The 25,614-nt window shown below is 39.2% G+C and overlaps 1 protein-coding gene across 1 annotated transcript; it reads left to right on the forward strand.

Annotated features, from left to right (window-relative positions):
- The first annotated feature begins 552 nt into the window (after positions 1-552).
- Positions 553-2,950, forward strand: LOC122654968 (subtilisin-like protease SBT1.7). The gene is made up of 2 exons (XM_043849223.1): positions 553-620; positions 2,014-2,950. The coding sequence occupies exons 1-2, from the start codon at positions 553-555 to the stop codon at positions 2,948-2,950; spliced, it is 1,005 nt and encodes a 334-aa protein (XP_043705158.1).
- Positions 2,951-25,614: the final 22,664 nt, after the last annotated feature.

The following is a 25,614-nucleotide window of genomic DNA, read 5'->3' on the forward strand; positions in this document are numbered from 1 at the left end:
TCATGGATGATAGGACATTAAAAATAATTTTTAATAAAAAAAACTAAAAAAAAAAAAATATTGAAAGCCATATAAAGAGAATTATGTGTAACCATTAATACTGTAATTTATATAAAGTAAATAACGCTAGTACGTTAGTTATTACAAACCCACATAAAGTGTAAATTGAAAGAAAAGGTACACAATCACCTGAACAATCATCATTTTTTGTTTAGGTTCATATTCTTAAGGTCTTGAAGGATATCATTATATATTTTTGACTTTTTTTCTGAAGCTTGAATTGATCCTATTAAAATCTTTTTTTTTTTTTTCTTCCTCTTCTTGCATAGCTTTCTGCAAATATTCCATAATCCGTACAGATGTAGGAGATGAAGAAGAGGTGATTGAAGTTGAAGTATCCACACAATCACTTGACATTGGGTTAGGTTGTTTATAACCGCACATGATTTCTTCATCTATCCATTTGAAAAACCTACAACCCGGGCTTTCAATCTGTATTAAAAATAAAAACATTCTTATTAACATTCACATAATCTTAAAGGAATGTAATCAATGTATACTTATGTGAATATTAGGCATACCCCTGTTGATTTTGGACAACACCAGAATCTTCGACTGAGGTTTGCTGTGATTTTTGATGTTCGTATCTTACATTGTCATTCTCTACAATGACATAATCTTAAATCCTTTATCCACATGAAAAATTCTTTATGTTATAGACATTTGAAAAAATGTACGCCTACCTGTATTGGGACCTTTCTTTGTTATATCTGTACTACAAATGGAATTGTAAACTTCACATCTAGCATGTGTAAGCGTATACTGACTAGAAGCTATCTGGTCAAATAAAAAGATGGTATGATACGAAAAATATTTAAACTTGACACAAAGATATAAAGTACATAACCATGAATCCATCATCACCATCAATCTCCATAAGTATTACAGCTTCTCTAGTTACTACTAGAGGATTACAACACCAAGAAAACACCCTCTTGGATAAACACACTACTAGACACCAACAAGAATTTTCTCTCTCTCTAAAGAACTCTCTTTCTTTCTCTAAAAGAACTCACTCTTTTCAGGCACTCTAGTTTTGTTGAATTCCTTGAAGTCTGGTGTACTTAGCTTTCTCTCCCTCTCCTCTATTTATAGGTCATAAGAGAGAAGGGTTTCCCACGTACATGGTTCTGTAACCATTTCTTTCTTCTCATTTTTTTCCCTTCAAATGTGTGCACCATCCAATGGTCTGTACTGAACATATTGACATTGTTTATGGATTGGTAGCTACCTCCCCATTTTTCTTCTTCTCTTGTTGTTTCTTTTTCCTTTTTTTTTGTCTTTGCATTTATTACTTCATTTAATGTAATGTCTATAGTAATTATGGTGACTATTACACCTACTCTTTTGACTTTAATTTTTTCACCATCTTTGGACGGTGGAGTGTGTGTGTGTAAGATTTCCATAAGGTTTTCTCAGAGTTGTCACTTAATGGTATGAGTCCAGTTACTCTGTGTGGACCTAAGACATTATTTCCTTAATAGGAAGGAAACCCTAGTTTCTTTACAGGGTTGGTTCCTACCCTCACCACTATAAATAGTTGTCACTGGCTCATTAAGTGACAACTCTGAGAAAACCTAAAGACAAGTGGAAGAGGGGGGGGACCAGACCAACGTTCGTGTGCGACAGAAATCAAAAAGATAGTTTTCCGCTTCAGCCATGGATCCAAGTACGCCATTCATACCTTCATAATTTATGTGTATACTTATTGATCTCCATGAATGTTCTGCATGATTGTTTTTACCAGTGTGAAGAAAAGAGAAAGAGAAATTGTCTCTCTCATGGGTTCTTCCATGTGAGGAGGACCCTAACAGAAACCTCCAAGACTAATAGAGCGCGTCCTTACGTTGAGCACACAGACAACGTTAGGCCCTCTATTTTTACAACTCAGGCTGAATGGTACTCTTCGCTTCTTCAATAACTCGAACCACCTAAAATCAACTTCCATGATAGAGTCTTGTACTCTTACGAGGCGGTGATCAGTGGGTTCGCTGCAAAGCTCATAGCTGAGGAAGCTGCAAAGCTCTCTGCGGTTCCAGGAATTGTCTCTGTTTATGAAGACACAGACAGATTTCAGCTTCTGACCACCCGCTCTCCTGGGTTTCTGGGCCTCGATTTTAGTAATGGAATCTGGCCAGAGACAGGTTATGGAGAAGATATTGTCATTGGATTCATTGATTCTGGCATTTGGCCGGAAAGTGCAAGCTTTAGTGACGACGGGCTTGGACCCATTCCACCCCATTGGAAGGGAGAGTGCGAAGAAGGAGAGCAATTCAACCGTAGCTGTTGCATCAAGAAATTGATCGGTGTGAGAATGTTCCCCCGTGGCATGGAGGCAATTCATGGTCCGCTTGACATTGCCATTGGCGAACTTGATTATTCGTCTCTAGGAGATTCAGTGGACCATGAAACCCACGTTGCTTCAACTGCTACTGGTACAGAGGTCTCACATGCAAGTCTGTTTGGATTTGCAAATGGCACAGCCCGAGGTGTGGCAACAAAGGCCAGGATCGCCATGTACAAGGTGTCCTGGCTCATAGGAAATGAACAGAAATCTACTTCATCTGATATTCTTGCTGTTATAGACAAAGCAATTCAAGATGGTGTACATTGCTTGTCCTTATCCATTGGTTCTCTATATCAGTCCTACCACAAGAACTTTATTTCTCTTGGGGCTTTCACTGCTATGAGGAAAGGAATCTTTGTTTCAGCTGCAGTTGGAAATTCAGGACTAACATTTTCTGTTGACAATACCACACCATGGATGACCACTGTAGCTGTTGGAACGATCGATCGAACTTTCATGGGTAAATTCATGCTTGGCAAGAGTGAGGTTCTCCTGGGAACTTCTTTTGTGTATGATCTGAAGGTTAGTAGCAATCGTTCTTAATTTCCCATTGGTGTATCTCCAGTTTTGTTATTCATCTGTTGTTACTGCCAAGGTGAAGGGGAAGATAGTCATATGAGATTATCAAGACTTGGACCTTGGTAGTGTTGGACTCCAAGTGAAAGCAATGGGGGGTGTTGGTATACTTCAATTGATTAGAAGTAAGGTAGATGACATTCCTCTCACTGTACTTAATTTGCCCGGTTTGTCATTGGAATGTAGAGAATCAGAGAAGATACTCTCCTACCTGAAAACCACTAATAATCCAACTGGAAGGTTCTCAACTGAGGATCCAACAGTTGTGGGGGAGAGAGAGAGAGCCCCATGGGTTACTGCATTTTCTTCTAGGGGCCCTAACCCTGTGGTTCTAGAGATCTTGAAGCCAGACATTATGGCACTAGGTTACAATATCTTGGCTGCCTGGATTCCTAACAAGTCAGTGGATCCGAAAGATAGAAGTACGGAAACATTCAGCATTGAATCCGGGACCTCCATGTCTTGTCCACATGTTGCTGTTGTTGCAGCATTGCTTCGCTCAGCGCATCCCACATGGTCACCAGCTGGGATCCGGTCTGCCATATTGACCAACCAAAAAAAAAAAAAACAACACCCAAAAACCCCAAAAACAAAAAAAAAAAAAAAAAAAAACCCCCCCAACCAAAAACAAAAAAAAAAAAAAAAAAAAAAAAAAAAAAAAAAAAAAAAAAAAAAAAAAAAAAAAAAAAAAAAAAACAAAAAAAAAAAAAAAAAAAAAAAAAAAAAAAAAAAAAAAAAAAAAAAAAAAAAAAAAAAAAAAAAAAAAAAAAAAAAAAAAAAAAAAAAAAAAAAAAAAAAAAAAAAAAAAAAAAAAAAAAAAAAAAAAAAAAAAAAAAAAAAAAAAAAAAAAAAAAAAAAAAAAAAAAAAAAAAAAAAAAAAAAAAAAAAAAAAAAAAAAAAAAAAAAAAAAAAAAAAAAAAAAAAAAAAAAAAAAAAAAAAAAAAAAAAAAAAAAAAAAAAAAAAAAAAAAAAAAAAAAAAAAAAAACAAAACCCCCAAAAAAAAAAAAAAAAAAAAAAAAAAACAAAAAAAAAAAAAAAAAAAAACCCCACCAAAAAAAAAAAAAAAAAAAAAAAAAAAAAAAAAAAAAAAAAAAAAAAAAAAAAAAAAAAAAAAAAAAAAAAAAAAAAAAAAAAAAAAAAAAAAAAAAAAAAAAAAAAAAAAAAAAAAAAAAAAAAAAAAAAAAAAACCCCCCCCCCCCCCCCCCCCCCCCCCCCCCCCCCCCCCCCCCCCCCCCCCCCCCCTTCCTATTATTCGATATGGCAAACCTCCAATTAGAATCATGAACCTTCTTCAACAACATTTGCGTTAGCACAAGCTGTAGGTCAAACTACGGTGCTGGGATCATGTCATGGTTCCCCTGGGAAACCAATCATAAACCAATTAGGATATTGCACCCCCTGGGTTAGCCCATAGTTGCCCATGGGCGTCCTATTAAATTTTAGGGTTTCCCATGGTTGCCCATGGGAACCCTAGTGTATCTCAATTAGGGTTTGGTCTGATAAACCAATGCCCTGTCCTTCACTTTTGTGTCCCATGGAATTATGAAACCCAAAAGAGATGGAAAAATAATCTCTAATCCATCTCGTGGAAAGAGGGATCCATCCCATACACGAATGCGCAGCGGAAATAAATCGATTCGGGTTTCTTTCGCATCCCATGAATAATCAATATTTAAAAACAGGAGGAATTAACGAAGAATTGCTAACCTGATGAGCCTCAAGTGTTGTTCCTCCAATAGACAATGGTTTTTCCTCCAATGAGCACTCCAAGTAAACAAATCTGAACCTCTAATGGTGCATCCAAGGTTCTTCAAGTCAATCCCAAATGCTCTACAATTCTTCAAGCAAAAATCTGGATTTCTAAAACCCTAACTCTCAAACACAGTAGAGAGCAACAACAAGAAGCAGAAGAGATCACAAGAGAGAGAGGGGGGGACCAAAACACATCCAAGGGGGGGGGGGCAGCCAGAAAATGTGGAGCACTGTCTACTCCCTCTGCGTTTTGGTCCCTTTATATAATAGTAGGGTTTTTTAAAATCCTGGATGGGAAATTAGTTTTAAAAAACCAAGTGAGAGTTTGACTCTCTCTCTCTCTTTGTTTGGCAGTTCTGTTTAAACTCAAAGTGCTTCTAATTACTGAAGAAGCAGAATCTAATAGGGAATGATATAATTAATCACTTTATTTAATTTATGAATAATTACAATTAGCACCATATCCATCAATTAAATAAAGAACCAATTATTTTAGCAAATTCAAAATAATTCCCTACATGATAATAAATTATCATGTACAACCCCCCCTCCCTCTATTAATCAACACCATCGTTATGAAATCTAGGGCATGTACGTACACTTGTACTGCAAAACCCCATTCCATAGTAGATGTCCATATAAGAGTGTTTGTGCATCTGATTGAGTCCTGCAAAACTCGATAAAACACTTTATTCAAATAATTATATGTAATCCATTATTTTATGTAAAATAGACTTTGCAAAAACCATTTCTAAAACGGCATTGGATCCAGATTCCGATCCGACCATACACAGACAATCTCAATCTTGGTGTTCCCCAATCGGGCAGTGGTGACCAGGTTGAGTAACTCCTTCATTCACAAAGTGTTCATGCATTCCCAGAACATCGGCTTTGACTCAGCTGAGTCTCAGTCATTGATGAACCAAAGAATGCGATCACACTTTACAGCAACAGGGTTCCCTCAGGTAAAAGGTGTCGGTGACACATGTCTATCGCTTCCTACATCTAGCAGTAATACATGAGGGAATCGACAAAGTAGATTCTTCGCCAATACACACATCGATCATGTGAGTACTCGCATCCGTATCCTGACATCACATGTCTAGGCATATCCAATGCAACGACAATATGATAAGGGTGCCCAGCCCAAAACCTAGTCGTGACTACCATTTTAAGTAAAACTTACTGACACATAATGCTAAAAAAATTTATATCGCATGTGATAATATTAAATCAAAATGTATAAAAGTTCAATACAAAGTAAAACCGGATTGAACCGGATCAAACCGGGTTTGATGGACACATAAATCCAACAGAAGCTGCCAAAACAGCAAAGAAGGTCTGTTGATCAGGCTGTTCAAGAATGCAATCAGTGGGTGGTGGTGGTGGCTGTGGCAATGGCGGGTGGTGGTGGTGTAAAAGAAGAAGACAAAGAAGAGGATACATGCTTATCATGCCTGAATATCGTTAGGAATGGGTTCCCATGAAATCGGTGCAGATTTCCATGGTGTTCCCTACAAGGATACCTGCAACTTATCTTCCCCAATCGATTTGGGGAAGATAAGTTGCTTTTTTTTTTTTTTTTTCCTTCTTGAAGGGGTATTTGTGTAACTTTACCCCTTGATTTCAACACTATTAATCATGGACTGACGGAATGGGTTTATTTGTTAATGTTTGTAAACCTCAGGGTGGTATGTCTAAATTACCCAAAAGAAAGAGAAGAAGACAAGGTTGGGTAAGGCCGGTTAACTTTGAAAAGATCGAAATCTTTATTTCATTTACATCAACTGTTCAAGTTCAACATTCCATACATATATATTTATGGTTGTGATAAAGCACGATGGAATGGATATCAAAGTCTACAATGTCTTCTCCTTATCCAACCATGGGAATGAGCATAACATGGCTTTCCGGATCGGGGCTTTCAGAATCAACAACCACAAAGACACGGTTGCAGCAAACATCATTAGTAATTGACGTGCGTTGGCCGATAATCAAAGGTGTCACCCATTTGTTTTCCTTCTTGATTACCTCCACCGCTTCTTTTCCTTTCACACCTTTCAGCTCCGGCCATATAACTTTGAATCCTACAAAATAGAATGCAAGGTAATCGATTACTAAAACCCTGCTCCTAATTTCTCTCTCTCTCCAAGAGAAAAAACATGAGGGGACATAAAAGCAAAGCAAGCTTACCTGGTGGAAAATGCTTGGCACATTGCTCTCCAACACAGTTGCAAGATATACAGGGAGGGTAGCTATAGTCCATTCCTTCCTACTGCAACAATGTTATTTTACATTTGAAGCAGCTTTAAGTAACGCTATATATAGTGTCAATCAGAGAACATTTCATTTCAAGCAACCCAATTGACATTGACTATTTCGAGTAACAGTCCATCAATTCAACCATCATTAATTTCATTTACTTGCCAAGCAGTTACACAATTCAACGCCTATCAATTATACGATCATTAATTTCATTTACTTGCCAAGGGGTTACATACGTCAATGCCCATCAGTTCTTCTCCTCATTTCATGCAATTCAATTTGGGAATGACGGAATTCAGTTTCATGCAGCTACATCTTCTCCTTATTTTCGTCGGTTATGGATTTTAAAGCTACTCATATGTGTACTAATAGTCCTCATCAATAGGCTATTGGTAATGCTTATCACTCTCTCATTATGGTCAACGACTACAACTCTACTTTTTCTGTAACTTTGCATGACAATGAAGAGTCTATGCTGGAAGCGCAACCAACCGTTGGATCTTCTATCCTCAATTCTCCCCATTATCATTGGTCGGAGGATGGAACGAACAACAGCTAAGTTCCCAACGTCAAAATGGAGTCAGAATGGAAGGCAGAGACTCTCTAAGCCATACCCACTTGCTAGTTCGGAAGAAGTGACACATATGAAGTTGAGAACTCTGGGACCAGGCAAGATGTCAAACATCAAAGTGGGCATGTGTAGGGCTTTGTCTATTATACCTCCATTGGTGGTTTATTTTCCACCCAAGGATATATTTAATTTATCTTTTTGTCTAATAAACTGTGCCTATAACTTTATCTTTAGGGAATCCATTGGTTTTGTCCATTCCCTAGTTAAGAAGACCTTGTCATTGGCATGTAAGACAATGAATTTTTTTCCTCTCAAGTTCCTTGCCCGATACATTTTGGTGGGAACTAAAGGTGTATTTCCCCCCTTCAATAACAGCTTTGGATCCTCAATCAATTAAATGACCCCCTCTTACTTTTTAAAATTTTAAGATGAGAGAGGGTTCTCTGAGTTATCAATATTGGAATTTTATATAAACTAAAATATATGATTTTTGGTTTTCTAATAGACACTTAATGACCAATGGATGTGCATTTTGGAAGACTTATTTGAATGGTCAACAAATAAGTCTTGTGGAAAAAGACATGATTTGTGGACATATCTTTTAGAGACATCCCTTGGAGTGCCTCTTTTTCTCCTATAAAAAGAGAAGAGGTTTTGTCCATTTCTCAACAATTTGAGACAAATTGTTTATATCCAATTGAATGCAACTCTTTCCGTGCCCTTTGTAGCGTAGTAAGTTAAGTGCATCACTACTAGATAGTTTTATGTTTGGAGTGTTAATTGTTTAATTTTGGAAGCTACTTTGCAAGGACCCGATTTGCCTTTAGTAGTCTACGGTCTTAAAGAGACCAACTTTGGTCACAAATCAGCCTCATCGATCCATAAAGATTTGTGTCGTACGTGTTATATAGTGCTTGAGATTGTTGTCATCAACTTTGGTTTATCTACAATTAAGATAAGTAATCTATCCCCCTTAATACATGTGTTATTATGTATGTTTTGGATGAATTATATCCAACAATCAACCATTGACTTAAGAATCTTTTAAGATAACGGGCTCTGTTACCGGTGAGGTTGGAGTGACCATTATATTCTTCCATTTTCTCTAAGTTGCAGAAGCTAGGTTGATGGCAAGTAGAGCTGTGGGCGGGAGCAAGTGCGGGGGAGGAATGGCAACAATGGTGTCACTAGCAGGGTTTTGGGGGTGGGGAGGGAAGAGGGGTTGGTGGTGGCGTAGGGCAGAGGAGAGGTGCAGAAACAGGGGTGGAGACGGGGGTTACAGTGGTGGTTGGGGCGGGGGAGTGGTTGTCGTGCAGGTGGAGTGGGGCTATGTTCTGTTACTTCAATATTGACATGTTATTGCCCATGTAATGTTCGATTTTATCCCAATGATAAAAGAGACGCCTTCTTTTACAAGATCTCAAAGCCTGTGAAGCCCAAAAGTCATATTCATTTGTTTTCTTTTAATTTTTAATTTTTAATTTTTTATGTATTGGTAAATACACAAATCACACGCTAACACCCAAAAGGTTAATCGATTTTTAGGGCTACGAAATGGCGGATATACACAACACACACCACACTCATACATTCGATATGAGCTAAACCCAAACACGCCAACTAAGCGCATAGCATTTTTCATATGATCATTTATACACCTCAGCCGCAAATTCACTCTCCCACATAAAACGAAAACTAAAAAACAAAAGGTATAATAAGTTATTGGGTGGATCGATTCCGGTTCCTATCAGGTCGGTTCCAACCCAAAATTAACACCCTTACTCAGTTTGATCAATAAACAAAAGCAATGGATAGAGTCACCAAAGAGACAATTTACCCAAATTACCATTGAAAAATATAAATTGTTGAACACTTGACAAATATATACTGCCCACTTTTATACTTAAATCCATGCATGGGGTGTGGTCAGTTGAGGTGCCAATACATTTCCGAGGCATTAATTAAATAGCAACCTAAAACAATATAAACGTAAACATAGAATCCTCTTCAAACTATATACAAGTACTACTCGATAATATAATCACACACAAGAATTAGATCATAACCTTCAAAATCCTCACCGTCTAATATATCCATTTGATCCATTAATCCTTCTTGAGGTAGAAGAGGAGAACATGGCATGGCTGATGGTGTAATGGCGTTAGGGTGTCCTTTCCAGGCCCAAATCGGCTGTTTATTTATTAAACCTTGAGGTTTCAGTTTTAGGATGACAATGACATGAAACCAAGGGTTAAATACGCATACCTCTTGTAATGCACCCAATGTTCCTCGTATCCTCCTAAGCTTCTGATAAGTCCACGTATCACCCCTGCTTTACTTCTCTAATGCCATTTAAGTCTACACCAGGTATTAAATGTTAAAAAATTATCAAACTACCCTTTCTTCTTTTTTTTTTAAATTTTGAAAAGACCTAATTGCCTTAACCTATTTGCTAAATTCTAAAAAGACCAAAATGCCCTCATCTTCCCCAAATCATCATCCTCTTTTACAATGTAAATACCCACCACCACCACCATCATCACCACCATCACCACCACCACCACCACCATTAACACTATCACCATCGTGAAACTCCACCTCTAGTACCACCTTCAACTCCTCCACCGTTACCAATTCTACCACCGAGTCCCCCTTCCTTGCCTATTCCTCCACCAACACCGCCATTGAGAAATCACAGAAATTTTATCTCAGATTGCGTGTTCTTCAAAAAACTCAAATTTGGGTGGTTTAGATATCCTCCTTTGCGTGTTTTGAAGTTGATTGGCTCCAGTAGATGTGTTCTCCAACAATGGTGAGTTTCACAATTTCACGTGATTTGGACTCAAATCAGCTGAGACATCAAACCTTGAATTTAACGGGGCGGAAGAAAAAGTTGCTGGAAATTTCAAGCCATTCATCTCCTTTTCCAAGTGTTTTCCTGTTGATCGGTTTGGTGGATTCCCAAAAAATAGTAGGGATACCCAAAGACCAACTCACCAACACCAACAGCCATACATGCCTCTCTGAGCTTCTCTGCTAACCCCTTAGTCCCCAATTGTGAATCTCAAACTAAACGAATTAGGGATTTCTCCACCCTCCTCATAACCCCACCACCCAAGAAGACATCCTCTGGACAAATCACAAGGCCGGTTATTCCAGTGCCGCTGCATGAACCAAAACCCTCACTGACACCACCACCGCCGCCCACCCTAAACCCATTTCAGAGACTAGCAGCTTCCCTATTAGACATCGTGGATACCTCCCTCATCTCAGAATCCGAGAAAAAAAACCCCTCTCCCTAAGACAGTCGACCCTGCAATCCAAATCTCTGGCAATTTCGCTCCTGTCCCAAAACTCCGGTTCAGCACGATTTGCAGGTAACCGATCGTATCCCAGCCGGACTTGAAGGAGTATGTTTCCGTAATAGAGCCAACCCCATGCTTGCACCATCCAGTGGTGGTGGTGATGGTAGTATTAGGTATGTAAAAGAAGATGATGATTTGGGGTAGATGAGGGCATTTTGGTCTTTTCAAAATTTAGCAAATTGGTCAGAGCTACCGGGTCTTTTCAAAATTTAGAAAAAATAGAAGAAAAGATAGTTTTTATCATTTAATACCTGATGTGGACTTAAATGGTATTAAGGGGTAAAGCAAAGGTGGTACATGGAACATTGAGAGGTGGTACATGGACTTATCAAAAGCTTCGGGATACGAGAAATATTGGGTGCATTACAGGGGGTAGGCATATTTAACCGTGAAACAAACTTTCAGTTTAAGATGATAATGACATGAAACATAGTATACTATTTTTATTTTTTTGGGGTGGGCGGTTCTATTAGAAAAATGAGATCAAGTCTCCCATCTTTCATTCCCTTTTCCTTCTTCTAGCTCATATTCCAGTTTCTTACTCCACCCTTGCCCCCTGAAACCTCCAAGACTAACAGAGCACGGCCAATGTTAGGCCCTCTGTTTTTTCCAAGCCAAGCTGGCTGGTACTCTTTCACTTCTTGAATCACACTGGAACCCCCCAAAATCGACTTCTCTCATTGAGTCTTGTACTCTTATGAGGCGGTGATTAATGGGTTTGCACCGAAGCTCAAGGGTCAAGGCTAAGGAAGCTGAGAAGCTCTCTGACATTCCACCCGTTCTCCTGGGTTTTTCGATCTCGATTTCAGTTATGGCATATGGCCAGAGACGGGCTATGGGGGAAGATATTGTGATAGGATTCGTTGATACCAACATTTGGCCAGCCAGAAAGTTGAAGCTTCAGTAACAGACGGACTTGGACCCATTTCCACTGCATTGGAAGCTGGGAGAATGCGAAGAAGGAACCGTAGCTGTCACAACAAGAAATTGATCGGTGAAAGAATCTTCCCCCGTGGTGGCATGGAGGCAATTCATACTTCAATTGGTTAAAAGTAAGGTAAATGAAATTCCTTTCACTACTTAATTTGCCCAGTTTGTCATTGGAATATAGAGAATCAGAGAGGGTAATCTCCTACCTAAAAGCCATTAGTAATCCAACTGGGAAGGTTCTCAACCAAGGCTCCAACAGTAGTGAGGAGAGAGAGAGAGGGAGCCCCATGGGTTGGCTTTTCTATCACTGAAGCTTCTACTTTCTGGCCAAATGCCGGTATCAACGAATCCTATCACAATATCTTCTTCATAGCCTGTCTCTGGCCAGATGCCATAACTGAAATCGAGGTCGAGAAACCCAGGAGAGCGGGTGGTCTGAAGCTAAAATTCGTTGTCTGTATCTTCATTAACAGAGATAATTCATGGAACTAGAGAGTTTCTCAGCTTCCTCGGATGTGAGCTTCGCTGCAAACCCATTAATCACCACCTCTCAAGAGTACAAGACTCTATCAGAGAAGTTGATTTTGAGCCTTTGAGGGGTTCCCGTGATTCCAAAAGTGAAGAATACCAGTCAGATTAGGTTGTAAAAACAGACGGCTTAACATTGTCAGTGTGCACAATGTAAGGCCGTGCTCTCTTAGTCTTGAATATGATATTCTTCTAAGTTCAGTTTTTTTTTTCTTTTTTTCTTTTTTTGATGGTAAAGAGCTCAAAAAATTTGTAAATCATACAAAAAAAGGGGAATGGGGTTCTATTAGTGATTGTAAAGAAAGCCAAAGAGCGTAGAGTTTTAAACCAGAGATTGTTGTTTAAGTTAGGTTTATTTTGTTTAAAGTTGTTGTTTAATGCCCTGAAAATGTATTGACACTCCATGGATGGATTTGAGTATAGATGTGAACAATATATATTTGTCAAGTGTTCAATTATTTCTCCTTTACAATGGTAATTTGGTTATATTGTCTCTTTGGGGAGACTATACATTGCTTTTGCTAATTGATCAAACTGATCTATCGGCAATAGCAATATATATAATAGGGTTTCCAGTTTTTTTTCAATGCCCCCTCTAAGTGATACTATTTCAATACACTAATTCTTGGAGATGACTACCTAAGCATCGATATTCACACTTCAAGTGATGGGATATCACATTTCAAAGAAGTCTTCTCCAAGGTACTTATTGCAATAATTATCACCTCCAATTCGTGGGCACCTCCAATTCCTCTAATAGGGGGGAGTGGACCCCAACTTGGGCAATGTTTTCGGGCAAAGGGTAGGGTGGTCATATCCACCCCCATGTGAAGAATTGGAAGAATTGGAGGGGGCTGCGAATTGGAGGGGATAACTATTCCTTCCTATTGATGGATTTAAATTCTTGAAAGCTTGCTATGACCCATTTGGTGCATGTCTGATTTACTTAGTTTCTCATATTTAAAAGCTTATAAGTTTCTCTAACTTGTGGTGGCAAAGATTTCAAATGAAATGTTCTTATTGGGTTTGCCTCTTTTAACTTTAGAAACCATAGTTATCGAAAAATAAAATGATAAAAAAAAAAAGAAAATTTACAAAACACCCCCTGAAAATGGGTCGAAACTCGGATCACCCCTTGAAATTTGAAAATACTCAGATCACCCCATGAAGTAGAGCCCTATACTCAAATTAGACCCTACCGTTAGTTGACTAATGAAATCAGCTAGTTAAATTTTTTGAAAATCCTAAACTACCCTTGAGAAGAGTATAATTACTATCTTACCCTTAGATCTAAAAACCTAACATGTACAATTAAATTTACAATACTACCCTCGCTTCATCTTCAACCTAAAATACCCCACCCTTTTCCTGCAACTCTGCTTGCAGCACCCCACCACCGCCACTGTCGGCGTACCTCGTAGAGAAAGGTGAAGATTCAACGAACCAGCTTGAAGGGAAAATCCTGTACAGCCAAATCTCAATATTACCCTTGCTCCTGTCGTCTTCTCTGTCTCCGTTCCTGATTGATTGCACCGGCGGGAAAGAGCATACTCTCCGTTCCTCTTCTCTATCTCCTCTCTGATTTTCTCTCTCCCATCCCAAGTAACGTTTCTCTTCTGTTGTCTCTTTATTTCTTCTTCTTCCCTTTTCTCTTCTTTATTTCTGTTTCTCCCTACACTGTTACTTTGTTTTCCATGTAACACTGACAGCCACAAAGTTGGATCAATCTCCCTTGATCCTCCGTTTCTACTCAGATTTAGGGAGTTGAGGCCTTACCTTTGGGCAACCCATCCTACTGAACCTAAGCTCCAAAGTTGGGTGGAATAGTGGGTTTCAAAACCACTTTCAAATCTGAATCTAAACTTGATTTCTGATATTGTTATTGCCCATCCCTAAGAGAAATTTATAAAACTCGATTACAAAGGTTTCAGGTTTTCAATTAAATTTATAAAACTCAATCGAAGCTTTTAGGTAGATTCGTAACACAGATATCTTAGGTTTCAGGTTTCAGTTGAAATAAAACTTGATTTCTGATTTGTAATGAGTTTTATAAATTGAATCGAAAGAGGGTTTCCGCTGGAAAGAACCCTGCAGCCACGCTGGAAATTCCCCTTCTCCCTCCTCCCTCCTCTACTTGTTCGATTGCTTCTTCTCCTCTCCCACTTCCTCAGATTCTTCAGCATCATACGCATGTGCTCCACCTTCACCCTCCGATTCGACATCCGAACCGATCCCAGGTCTTGTATCCTTCCTCAGCTGCTTCTCACTATCCTCTCCTTCTCCTTCCTCATCATCACTCGCTTCCCTTCTCCGCATCGCCTCCTCTGGATCGCTCTCATAATCAACTTCTTCCTCACCTTCGATAGCCATCTACTCTTCAATTAACCTAAACCAGAATCTCAAATCCAATACAACAAAACAACACCCCCAAAATACGAGCTTTATACAAAACCTCACAACTTCTTGACAATTTCAATAAGAAACTCTTAAATTTCTTAATTCAGACCAGTGGCTGTAGGGATTGAGTTGCAGGTGTGAGGAAGCAGAGGCGGCAGCGGTAGTGCTGCCTGAGCGAAGCAGAGGCAATGGGGTATTTTAGGTTGAAGATGAAGGAAAGGGTAGTATTCTTAATTTGATTACAATGATTTAGTACAAGGGTAAAATAGTCTTTTTATACCAATAACTAACAGCAGACTAACACCGTTAGTGTAGAGGGAGTGATCTGAGTTTTTTCAAATTTCAGGGGGTGATCCGAGTTTCGATCCATTTTTAGGGGGTGTTTCATAAATTTCTCTAAAAAAAAAATTGAAAACAGACGATACGGGTTTTAAATAGAGCAAAACTCTAAACGGTACGGCAAAAAAATAGAAACAGATGTACAGACTTTAAACGTGTAGATTTTTAAGAAATGGGATAAAAATCGACATTATATACATAGAAATTGAGAACTTATTACCTAATTACATGCATCTAATGTTCAAAACAATTCTAACATCTAACATTAATGAATATATATTCCAAGACATCATCCAATATCATCTACCATCAATTCCAAATTCATACACCATAACAAAAGAAAATGTCCAAAATCCTATTGAGCAATGTGGCTTGGTTGTGGTGTTATTCATTGTTGTCAACGTAGTTAACACACTCCAGGAGTGATGCATGTTGAGTTAGAATTGGGAGTCAGTGTTTTAGAGATCCTTTTCAGTAAATGCATCACTTTGTAGCTCAAGTAATCCTTTTCAGCACATGCATCATAGGTTTTTTTGAAAATCTTTGTTGCTTCTTCCTGATTCAAATTTCTAAAAAAAAAATAATTCAATTGGTTCTATCCAACCCCAATCCGATCACGGCGAGAACTGAATCCATCCCTGAATTTTTACTCTTGAACTAATTGTGTAAATCGGTTTGTAACTGGGTATTCGATTCGGTTCCAATGAGTGTTGGCATGATTCAGAACCGGCCCAATATTATACTAGATTAGTAATGTTATACTCGCACCCTGGGAGTATAATTAAGTATTATTTCTTTCCCGTGACGTGTAGTTATCACTGCCACGTATGCTGATGAGCTGTTCTCACTGGTGGTCAAACCCAGCTACAAAATTATTGATCACAGTACGGGTTTGCCTGTGAGAAAACTATTCGGGGTCATGGGGGATGATAAACTATGATAAGGAAATAGTAAGTGCTAGCCCTTAATTTTATTTATTTATCCTTTTTCTCGATGCCCTCGAAGTACGGGTCAAGGTTTGGACCGCCCGGGCTATTTTAGTTGAGTTGAGAATAATTCACTTATGGGCTTCACTTGCCTTAGGGAAACATGTGAAGAGCAATTATACCCATATCATGTGAGCTCATCTTTTAATTAGGTTCTTTCCTAATTATAACTAGTGGGCAGGCCCATTAACTTAAGAGGCTCATTGGGCTTAAGTGACAATTTAACCTAAGGGTCCATCTAACTCTATTTGACCCAAGGTTGGGTATTCCTTTCTCTTACCCAAATAGAACTAATGGGTCAACCCATTAAGCCCTCTTGACCCATTTAACTTAAAGTACCCATTTGACTTAATGACCCATTTAACTTGGATCAACCCATTTAGCTATTGACCCATTTAACTTAAAGGACCCAAGGCCCATTTTCTATAAATAAGACAAAAGGGGGGGGAGAAGCATTCTTTCTCTTTACTTCTTCCATCTAACCTAAATCGTGGAAGAGAGAAAGGAGAAAGAAGAAAGAAGAAAGAAGGAAAGAAGAAAGAAGGAAGGAGAAAAGGAGGAAGAAGAATGGAAAAGCTTGGCTGAAGGCTTAGAACCTCACCTTGTGGAGACCTCACCTTGTGGAGCCCTCTACGTGGAGCTTTTCTATATTGGGGGTAGGTAAGCCATTAAATCTCACCTCTTTTCTTCTATTTTGGGTTTTGGGGTTTGGAAAATGGGAGAGATTCGACCTAGGGTTCTCTTGGAACCCAAGGAATCGATAGAACCTTTAAACCTAGACTATGGTGGAGTTATTTCACTTCATTACAAGCTCAAAGCCTAAGCAATCTCTTTCCATTTGAGAAATTTAAGGTTTCTACCCTATTATGTTCTAAATTATGTTCTCTTTGCTTTCCCTCTTAAATCCTTGGGATTTCATGGACCTAATGAGGTCTTAGAACCCTAATGGACCTAATGAGGTCTTAGAACCCTAATGGACCTAGGAGGAAGCTTCCTTGAAGTCTCCTTACCTTTAAACCCCTTGGAAAAGGAACCCCTAGTGAGAAACCTTTCAAATTTTGATTCTGCAGGTATGTGGTTTTACATACGGTTTCAAGACCTACGAGAAACCACCCTTGCAACCACCCCTTGAATAAGCCCCTGTTAAAGTTGGTTTTAGGTGCGGTTTCATGTTCTGAGACAAACCACCCTTGGCAGAGACCTTTCTAAGCCCCTGGTTAGCTAGGATTTACATGTGGTTGCAGGAAATGGGCATGAGACCACCCACAAAACCACCCTGCCTCTGAAACCTTATACTTAAATGATTTATGTGAGACCTTTTGGGGATCCGTTCCTTTACTTAATTAACCCTGTTTTCACTCTTTATTTAGGTTTAAAGTTTTCATCTTGCGACGTGTTACTTAATTGCGGCGATAACTCATAACATCGAAACATAACTTATATGTGAGTGGGTTTGGTTGTTTGGGCTTGATATTATTATTGCATTGTATATTATGTTATCATTATAAATTATTAAGCATGCTTGCGCATATTGCATACTTTTATATATGATTGTTATGATGTTGATTGGAGATGTGCTACTTTGATGGGTCTCGGTGCCGGTGGGTGCCGATGCCAGAACTTTGGATACTATATACATTTATGAAGTAATTATATTGAATGTCATGTTGAACTGTATGCGCCGTGCCATGCTGGTAACCGGGCACTAAAGCAGATGAAAAGTTGATGCGCCCGGATTACCTCTCGGGACGATAGGACTTGCATGTAGTATATCTGCAGCTAGGATTTTACACCCTTATGCTACGACCCTTATCAACAGGGGTTTAGGTGTTGGGTAATCAGTACACCAAATTCTGTGGAGGTGGGAGATGCTAGTCATGGTAGTATTGGTTATCAGGGGTCTGCCACTGAGTAGTCTTGGAGGCTTCGATCGGCATAGGTCCCAGGTGACAATTGAGGTTTCATTATGGTGATAAGTTAAGTGACCCACAGTGTCTCCCGAGTTATCACAGTAGCATATACCTCTGACTTAGTTGTGATGTTAGGTGAAAAATTTATTTAACATATGCATGCATCATTGGACTATGTAAATTGTGTGTTTGTGCATCCCCATCCCCTCACTGGCTCAGTGGAGCTAACCCCCTCGTGTACACATTTTTTTAGATTATGATGCAGGTAGGGAGGAGTCGGAAGCTGTGTTAGAGGAACATGGCAACAGGTGTCCTTGTGACAATTGTGCCTACGGACCGTGAGAATTCTAGGGACTTGTTCCCCTTTTGTTTATTTTAGGACGTAGGCCCATGTATAAATATTTACTGTTATACCCTTGTTGATCATTATTAGATGGTAATGAAAAATGGATTAATTACAGTATTTATCATCTAGGCTTTGATCATCTTGTAACTATTTGATTTTATACGCTTCTGCAAAACTATTGATCTTTTGGAATGTAATATTTTTCTTTTTGCACTCTGATATTATATTATTTGAATATTGGTTATGATTGTGCGTTGGGACACTGTGTCAGTGATCCTGGCAGCTTAGTAGGATGACACACGTCGTCCTAGTCACCCCTTATAATGTATTGTATCCCTTGTCTGGGATGGGGGCGTGACAGAGTGGTATCGAGCAATGATGCTCAGCATCGACCACGTCTCGCGGACTCTTGATTTATTCTCCACAATTAGGTTCTAAACTAAAAATCTTCAAGAACATAAATGATTGTGTGCAGACATAAGAGAAGACTGATTGTGGTGAAACAAGAACTTAGAAGATAATAGGCAATATAGAACTTAGGACTTGAACGATAGGTTGTTAAACTACAACTATATAATTGCCTGGTTGAGTCTTAAGTAGGTCATAGATGGACAATTATATGTTATAATTCAGAAACAATAATGAATCAATCATAACCAACAACAATTATCAACAATGACTTGAACAAGTGAGAGTTGAACCTTGAGGCTTAAGATTACCAGAAAACCACCCAAGGGAAGCTTGAACGGAAGTCCCTGTAGAGCTTTTTTCCCCTGTAGTTATGTCCCTTTCTTTGGAGCCAAAAGTGAGTTTTAAAACTCGTGGCTCTATTTTATTAAATTTCTACGAACAGACGAATGAACGGATCCACACTCATGCGTCCGTTCATAGATCCGTTTGACTTCAACTCTCTCGACCTTTGAGACTTTTGAGATCGAATGAACGAACGGATTTGCATTCCACATCCGCCCGTTAATCCGCTCTCCCTATTTTCGCGAAGGAGCCACGAACGGACCCAGAGTACTGACACCGCTCGTGAGTCCACCCGAATTCTTTTAAGATTTTGAGCTTATTTTGGAGACCTTTGACCACACTTATATGTAATGATTATGTGCCTATACCCTAGATCGGACACCCCTGTTGTGTGACCCATTTGTGGGGACCACTTAAATCTAGTTAATACCTTGAAATTGAAAGAGGTTAGGACTTGTACCCGACTGGGTCAGCTAATAAGAACTAGCAGACATTGGTAACCGCTATGACTCCTCTCTTACATAAAAGGAGAAGAGTTACATTTGAGGATGAAGACCTTAGACCCTGTAAATTTAAAGACCCGAACCTTATGGATAGGGAAACCTAAACTTATATGGGTAGAGACCTTTAATGGGGTGCGTAGAATCTAAACCTGTGGGTAGGTACTAGGAAGGAAAGTAATAGGCTGGTTTGGGCTGTTTATTTGAGAAAGCCATAAAGGTCTCGTGTATTTGGAAGTCAGTCATAACACCTTGAGCTAGTGACGACTCTATTTGAACTTTACTTGGTCCATCCAAACCTTGTTTAGACTCATAGAAATAGTCATATACCGTGATTTGACTTTCCAAAAAGGACTTAGCGAACCGTACCTGAGAACTTCTTATTCTTGTGGATTGACCTAGATGACAGATATGTCCATAGGGATTTGAATGTAATTATTGAATCTATGCCTACATATTGGTGTGATAAATACATATATAGATATCCCTTAGAACCTTGGGCTTGTGTGACTAGAGTGATTCTCTGGTACTATAAGTATGACTTACCTCGACCTTGCTGTGAAACTAGTTAGAGCCCTGACCTTGGTTGACCAAACCTTAGGGTAATGAATAATGAATTTAATGACCGGATAGGTTAAATTATGGAGACTTGCTCGAAGAGTTGACTTGGACAAAAGCTAGTAAAGGCTGTTGGTTCTCGAAAGAGGACTGATGTGGACTCTTTCCTGTGGGATAACTGTGTTATAGGTTTAAAGGTTGTGAAAGCTGAAACTGAAGGATGTAACAAGACCTTCTCCAACAACAGATATGAATGGGGTAATGGATCACCAAATGCGTTCCCTCCGTATTGGGAGTGAACAATAGGAGATTCCATCAATATTTCAAATCATTCTAAAGTTGGGTTAGGTAATGAGACAACCAGATGTGAAAGCCTTCAGAATGTGAACCCTATGTTGGGTCATGGACAGGTTAAATCCTGTAACCCAAGAATGACCAAAGTAGTGAAGGCTAGAGTGGTATCACCTGATCTGGAAGATCTAGGCAACCTCTGTTCCTTGAGACTCAACTTAGTAGTTGGAACTATGTTTTCCTAGGGTTATTGTGAACCACACCCCTGTGGTAATATGACCTTGTAAGGAAAAGAGAATTGTGGAACCTGACTTGCTGTGCCATGTAGGCACTACCTCATCTTGACCAGACCTTTGACTTAGTTCAAGATATGGGTGACTTGGGATGTTGTTATCCAACAGCCCTTATCACTTGAGAGCCTAGCTGCCTCAAATTTTGGGGACGAAATTTCTTGTAAGGCGGGGAGGATGTTATACCCGCACCCCGGGAGTATAATTAATTATTATTTCTTTCCCGTGACATGTAGTTATCACTGCCATGTATGCTGGTGAGCTGTTCTCACTGGTGGTCAAACCCAGCTACAAAATTATTGACCACAGTACGGGTTTGCCTGTGAGAAAACTATTCGGGGTTATGGGGGATAAACTATGACAAGGAAATAGTAAGTGCTAGCCCTTAATTTTATTTATTTATCCTTTTCCTCAATGCCCTCGAAGTACGGGTCAAGGTTTGGACCGCCCGGACTATTTTAGTTGAGTTGAAAATAATTCACTTATGGGCCCCGCTTGCCTTAGGGAAACATGTGAAGAGCAATTATACCCAAATCATGTGAGCTCATCTTTTAATTAGGTTATTTCCTAATTATAACTAGTGGGCAGGCCCATTAGCTTAAGAGGCCCATTGGGCTTAAGTGGCAATTTAACCTAAGGGTCCATCTAACTCTTTTTGAGCCAAGGTTGGGTATTCCTTTCTCTTACCCAAATAGAACTAATGGGTCAACCCATTAAGCCCTCTTGACCCATTTAACTTAAAGTACCCATTTGGCTTAATGACCCATCTAACTTGGATCAACCCATTTAGCTATTGACCCATTTAACTTAAAGGACCCAAGGCCCATTTTCTATAAATAAGACAAAAGGGGGGGGAGAAGCATTCTTTCTCTTTACTTCTCCCAGCTAACCAAAATCGTGGAGGAGAGAAAGGAGAAAGAAGAAAGAAGAAAGAAGGAAAGAAGAAAGAAGGAAGGAGAAAAGGAGGAAGAAGAATGGAAAAGCTTGGCTGAAGGCTTAGAACCTCACCTTGTGGAGCCCTCTACGTGGAGCTTTTCTATATTGGGGGTAGGTAAGCCATTAGATCTCACCTCTTTTCTTCTATTTTGGGTTTTGGGATTTGGAAAATGGGAGAGGTTCGACCTAGGATTCTCTTGGAACCCAAGGAATTGATGGAACCTCTAAACCTAGACTATGGTGGAGTTATTTCACTCCATTACAAGCTCAAAGCCTAAGCAATCTCTTTCCATTTGAGAAATTTAAGGTTTCTACCCTATTATGTTCTAAATTATGTTCTCTTTGCTTTCCCTCTTAAATCCTTGGGATTTCATGGACCTAATGAGGTCTTAGAACCCTAATGGACCTAGGAGGAAGCTTCCTTGAAGCCTCCTTACCTTTAAACCCCTTGGGAAAGGAACCCCTGGTGAGAAACCTTTCAAATTTTGATTCTGCAGGTATGTGGTTTTACATGCGGTTTCAAGACCTACGAGAAACCACCCTTGCAACCACCCCCTGAATAAGCCCCTGTTAAAGTCGGTTTTAGATGCGGTTTCATGTTCTGAGACAAACCACCTGTAAAACCACCCTTGGCAGAGACCTTCCTAAGCCCCTGGTTAGTTAGGATTTACATGTGGTTGCAGGAATTGGGCATGAGACCACCCATAAAACCACCCTGCCTCTGAAACCTTATACTTAAATGATTTATGGGAGACCTTTTAAGGATCCGTCCCTTGACTTAATTAACCCTGTTTTCACTCTTTATTTAGGTTTAAAGTTTTCGTCTTGCAACGTGTTACTTAATTGCGGCGACAACTCATAACATCGGAACATAACTTATATGTGAGTGGGTTTGGTTGTTTGGGCTTGATATTATTATTGCAATGTATATTATGTTATCATTATAAATTATTAAGCATGCTTGCGCATATTGCATACTTTTATATATGATTGTTATGATGTTGATTGGAGATGTGTTACTTTGATGGGTCTCGGTGCCAGTGCCGGAACCCCGGATACTATATACATTTATGAAGTAATTATGTTGAATGTCATGTTGAACTGTATGCTTCGTGCCATGCTGGTTACCGGGCACTAAACCAGATGAAAAGTTTATGCGCCCGGATTACCTCTCGGGACGATAGGACTTGCATGTAGTATATCTGCGGCTAGGATTTTACACCCTTATGCTATGACCCTTACCAATAGGGATTTAGGTGTTGGGTAATCAGTACACCGGATTCTGTGGAGGTGGGAGAGGCCAATCATGGTAGTATTGGTTATCAGGGGTCTGCCACTGAGTGGTCTTGGAGGCTTCGATCGGCGAAGGTCCCAGGTGACAATTGAGGTTTCATTGTGGTGATAAGCTAAGTGACCCACAGTGTCTCCCGAGTTGTCACAGTAGCATATACCTCTGACTTAGTTGTGATGTTAGGTGGAAAATTTATTTAACATATGCATGCATCATTGGACTATGTGAATTGTGTGTTTGTGCATCCCCATCCCCTCACTGGCTCAGTGGAGCTAACCCCCTTGTGTACACATTTTTTTAGATTATGATGCAAGTACGGAGGAGCCTGAAGCTGTGTTAGAGGAACATGGCAACGGGTGTCCTTGTGACAATTGTGCCTACGAGCCGTGAGAATTCTAGGGACTTGTTCCCCTTTTATTTATTTTAGGACGTAGGCCCATGTATAAACATTTACTGTTATACCCTTCTTGATCATTATTAGATGGTAATGAAAAATAGATTAATTACAGTATTTATCATCTAGGCTTTGATCATCTTGTAACTATTTGATTTTATACGCTTCCGCAAAACTATTGATATTTTGGAATGTAATATTTTCTTTTTTGCACTCTGATATTATATTATTTTAATATTGGTTATGACTGTGCGTTGGGACATTGTGTCAGTGTTCCTGGCAGCTTAGTAGGATGACACGCGTCGTCCTAGTCACCCCTTATAATGTATTGTATCCCTTGTCTGGGATGGGGGCGTGACTAGTAATATACTAATATATTAATATGCTATAATATATTGGTATCCAAATTCGATTGGTTTCAGTTCTAACCGTCAAACTCCAATGCTAAACCGAAAACTAAGTCCTGTGCCCATCTCGGTTCTGTTACTCAGTTCCAGATTGTAACTAAATTCTATTCGATTTGATTCGATTCAGGTTTTTTTTTTTTTTTTTTTGTTGATGAGTACAAGAAATATATTAGAAAGCTTAAAATATACATAGTTATGAAATAGATAAGGTATGATGGAGATCTCCTATTTTACATCATCTAAACGCTGCCCCAATGAAATTGTCAGAAACTTCAGCAAGTTCAAAAAAACTATTAACAAGGTTCCAGTTATTTGGTCTGGGTCCACTTTTGACACCCTTATCTTGAACTACAACTGGCCCTCTCATATTCATAAGGTCTGAATGTTCTTTAGAAACGTTTGAGGCTAAAATCAGGTGGCATTCAAGCCCATCAGAATACTGTTCAGCAGCTGACCATCATAGTTCACGTTTTGTGAAAGAACCTTCAGAGACAGTGAACACTAGCGTTAGTCCACACTCCATAATGGAAAGTAGTAACTACTCTACTCTTTTTGTATCTATGCATGACAATGAAGAGACAATGTTGGAAGCGCAATTAACTGTTGGATCTTTTACCCTCAATTATCCTCATTGTGATGGATCGGAGGCTGGAGTGAACACAAGCCAAGCTCCCATTGTCAAAAGCGAACTCAGAATAGAAGGCCAGACAATCCCAATCTTGGTATTCCCCAATCGGGCAGTGTTGACCATGTTGAGTAACTCATTCACTCACAAAGTGTTCACGCATTCCCAGAACACCGGCTTTGGCTCACTTGAGTCTTAGTTATTGATGAACTAAAGAATACGGTCACACTTTGCAGCGACAGGGTTCCCTCAGGTAAAGGGTGTCGGTGACACATGTCTATCCCATCCTACATCTGGCAGTAATACATGAGGGAATCGACAAAGTAGATTCTTCTCTAACACACACATCGATCATGTGAGTACTCGTATTTGTACCCTGACATCACTTGTCTAGGCATACCCAATGCGACAACCATATGATAAGGGTACCCAACCCAAACCCTGGTCGTGACTACCATTTTAAGTAAAACTTACGGACACATAATGCTCAAAAAGTTTATATCGCATGTGATAATATTAAACCAAAATGTATAAAAGTTCAATACAAAGTGAAACCGGATTGAATCGGATCGAACTGGGTTTGATGAACACATAAATCCAGCAAAAGCTGCCAAAACAGCAAAGAAGGTCTGTCCATCAAGTCGTTTAATGCAATCAGTGGGTGGTGGTGGTGGCTACGGCAATAGCGGGTGGTGGTGGTGTAAAAGCAGAGGATACATGCTTATCATGCTTGAATATCGTTAGGAATGGGTTCCCATGAAATCGGTGCAGATTTCCATTGTGTTCCTTACAAGGATACCTGCAACTCATCTTCCCCAATCGATTTGGGGAAGATTAGTTGCTTTTTTTTTCGTTTTTTGTTTTTTCTTGAAGGTGTATTTCTGTAACTTTACGTACCCCTTGGTTTTAACACTGTTAGTCATGAACTGACGGAATGGGTTTATTTGTAAACGTTTGTAAACCTCAAGGAGTACACAGAATTTTTCAAAATCGGGGAGCAAAATCATACTTTCGTTAAACCTCAGGGGTGGTATAAGTAAATTGCCCAAAAGAAAAAGAAGACGACTAGGCTGGATAAAGTCGGTTAAATTTGAAAAGAAATCTTTATTTCAACATTCCATACATATATTTATGATTGTGATAAAGCACGATGGAATGGATATCAAAGTCTACAATGTCTTCTCCTTATCCAACCA

The sequence above is a fragment of the Telopea speciosissima genome, chromosome 3, assembly GCF_018873765.1.
Source record: "Telopea speciosissima isolate NSW1024214 ecotype Mountain lineage chromosome 3, Tspe_v1, whole genome shotgun sequence".
NCBI classification, from domain to species: domain Eukaryota; kingdom Viridiplantae; phylum Streptophyta; class Magnoliopsida; order Proteales; family Proteaceae; genus Telopea; species Telopea speciosissima.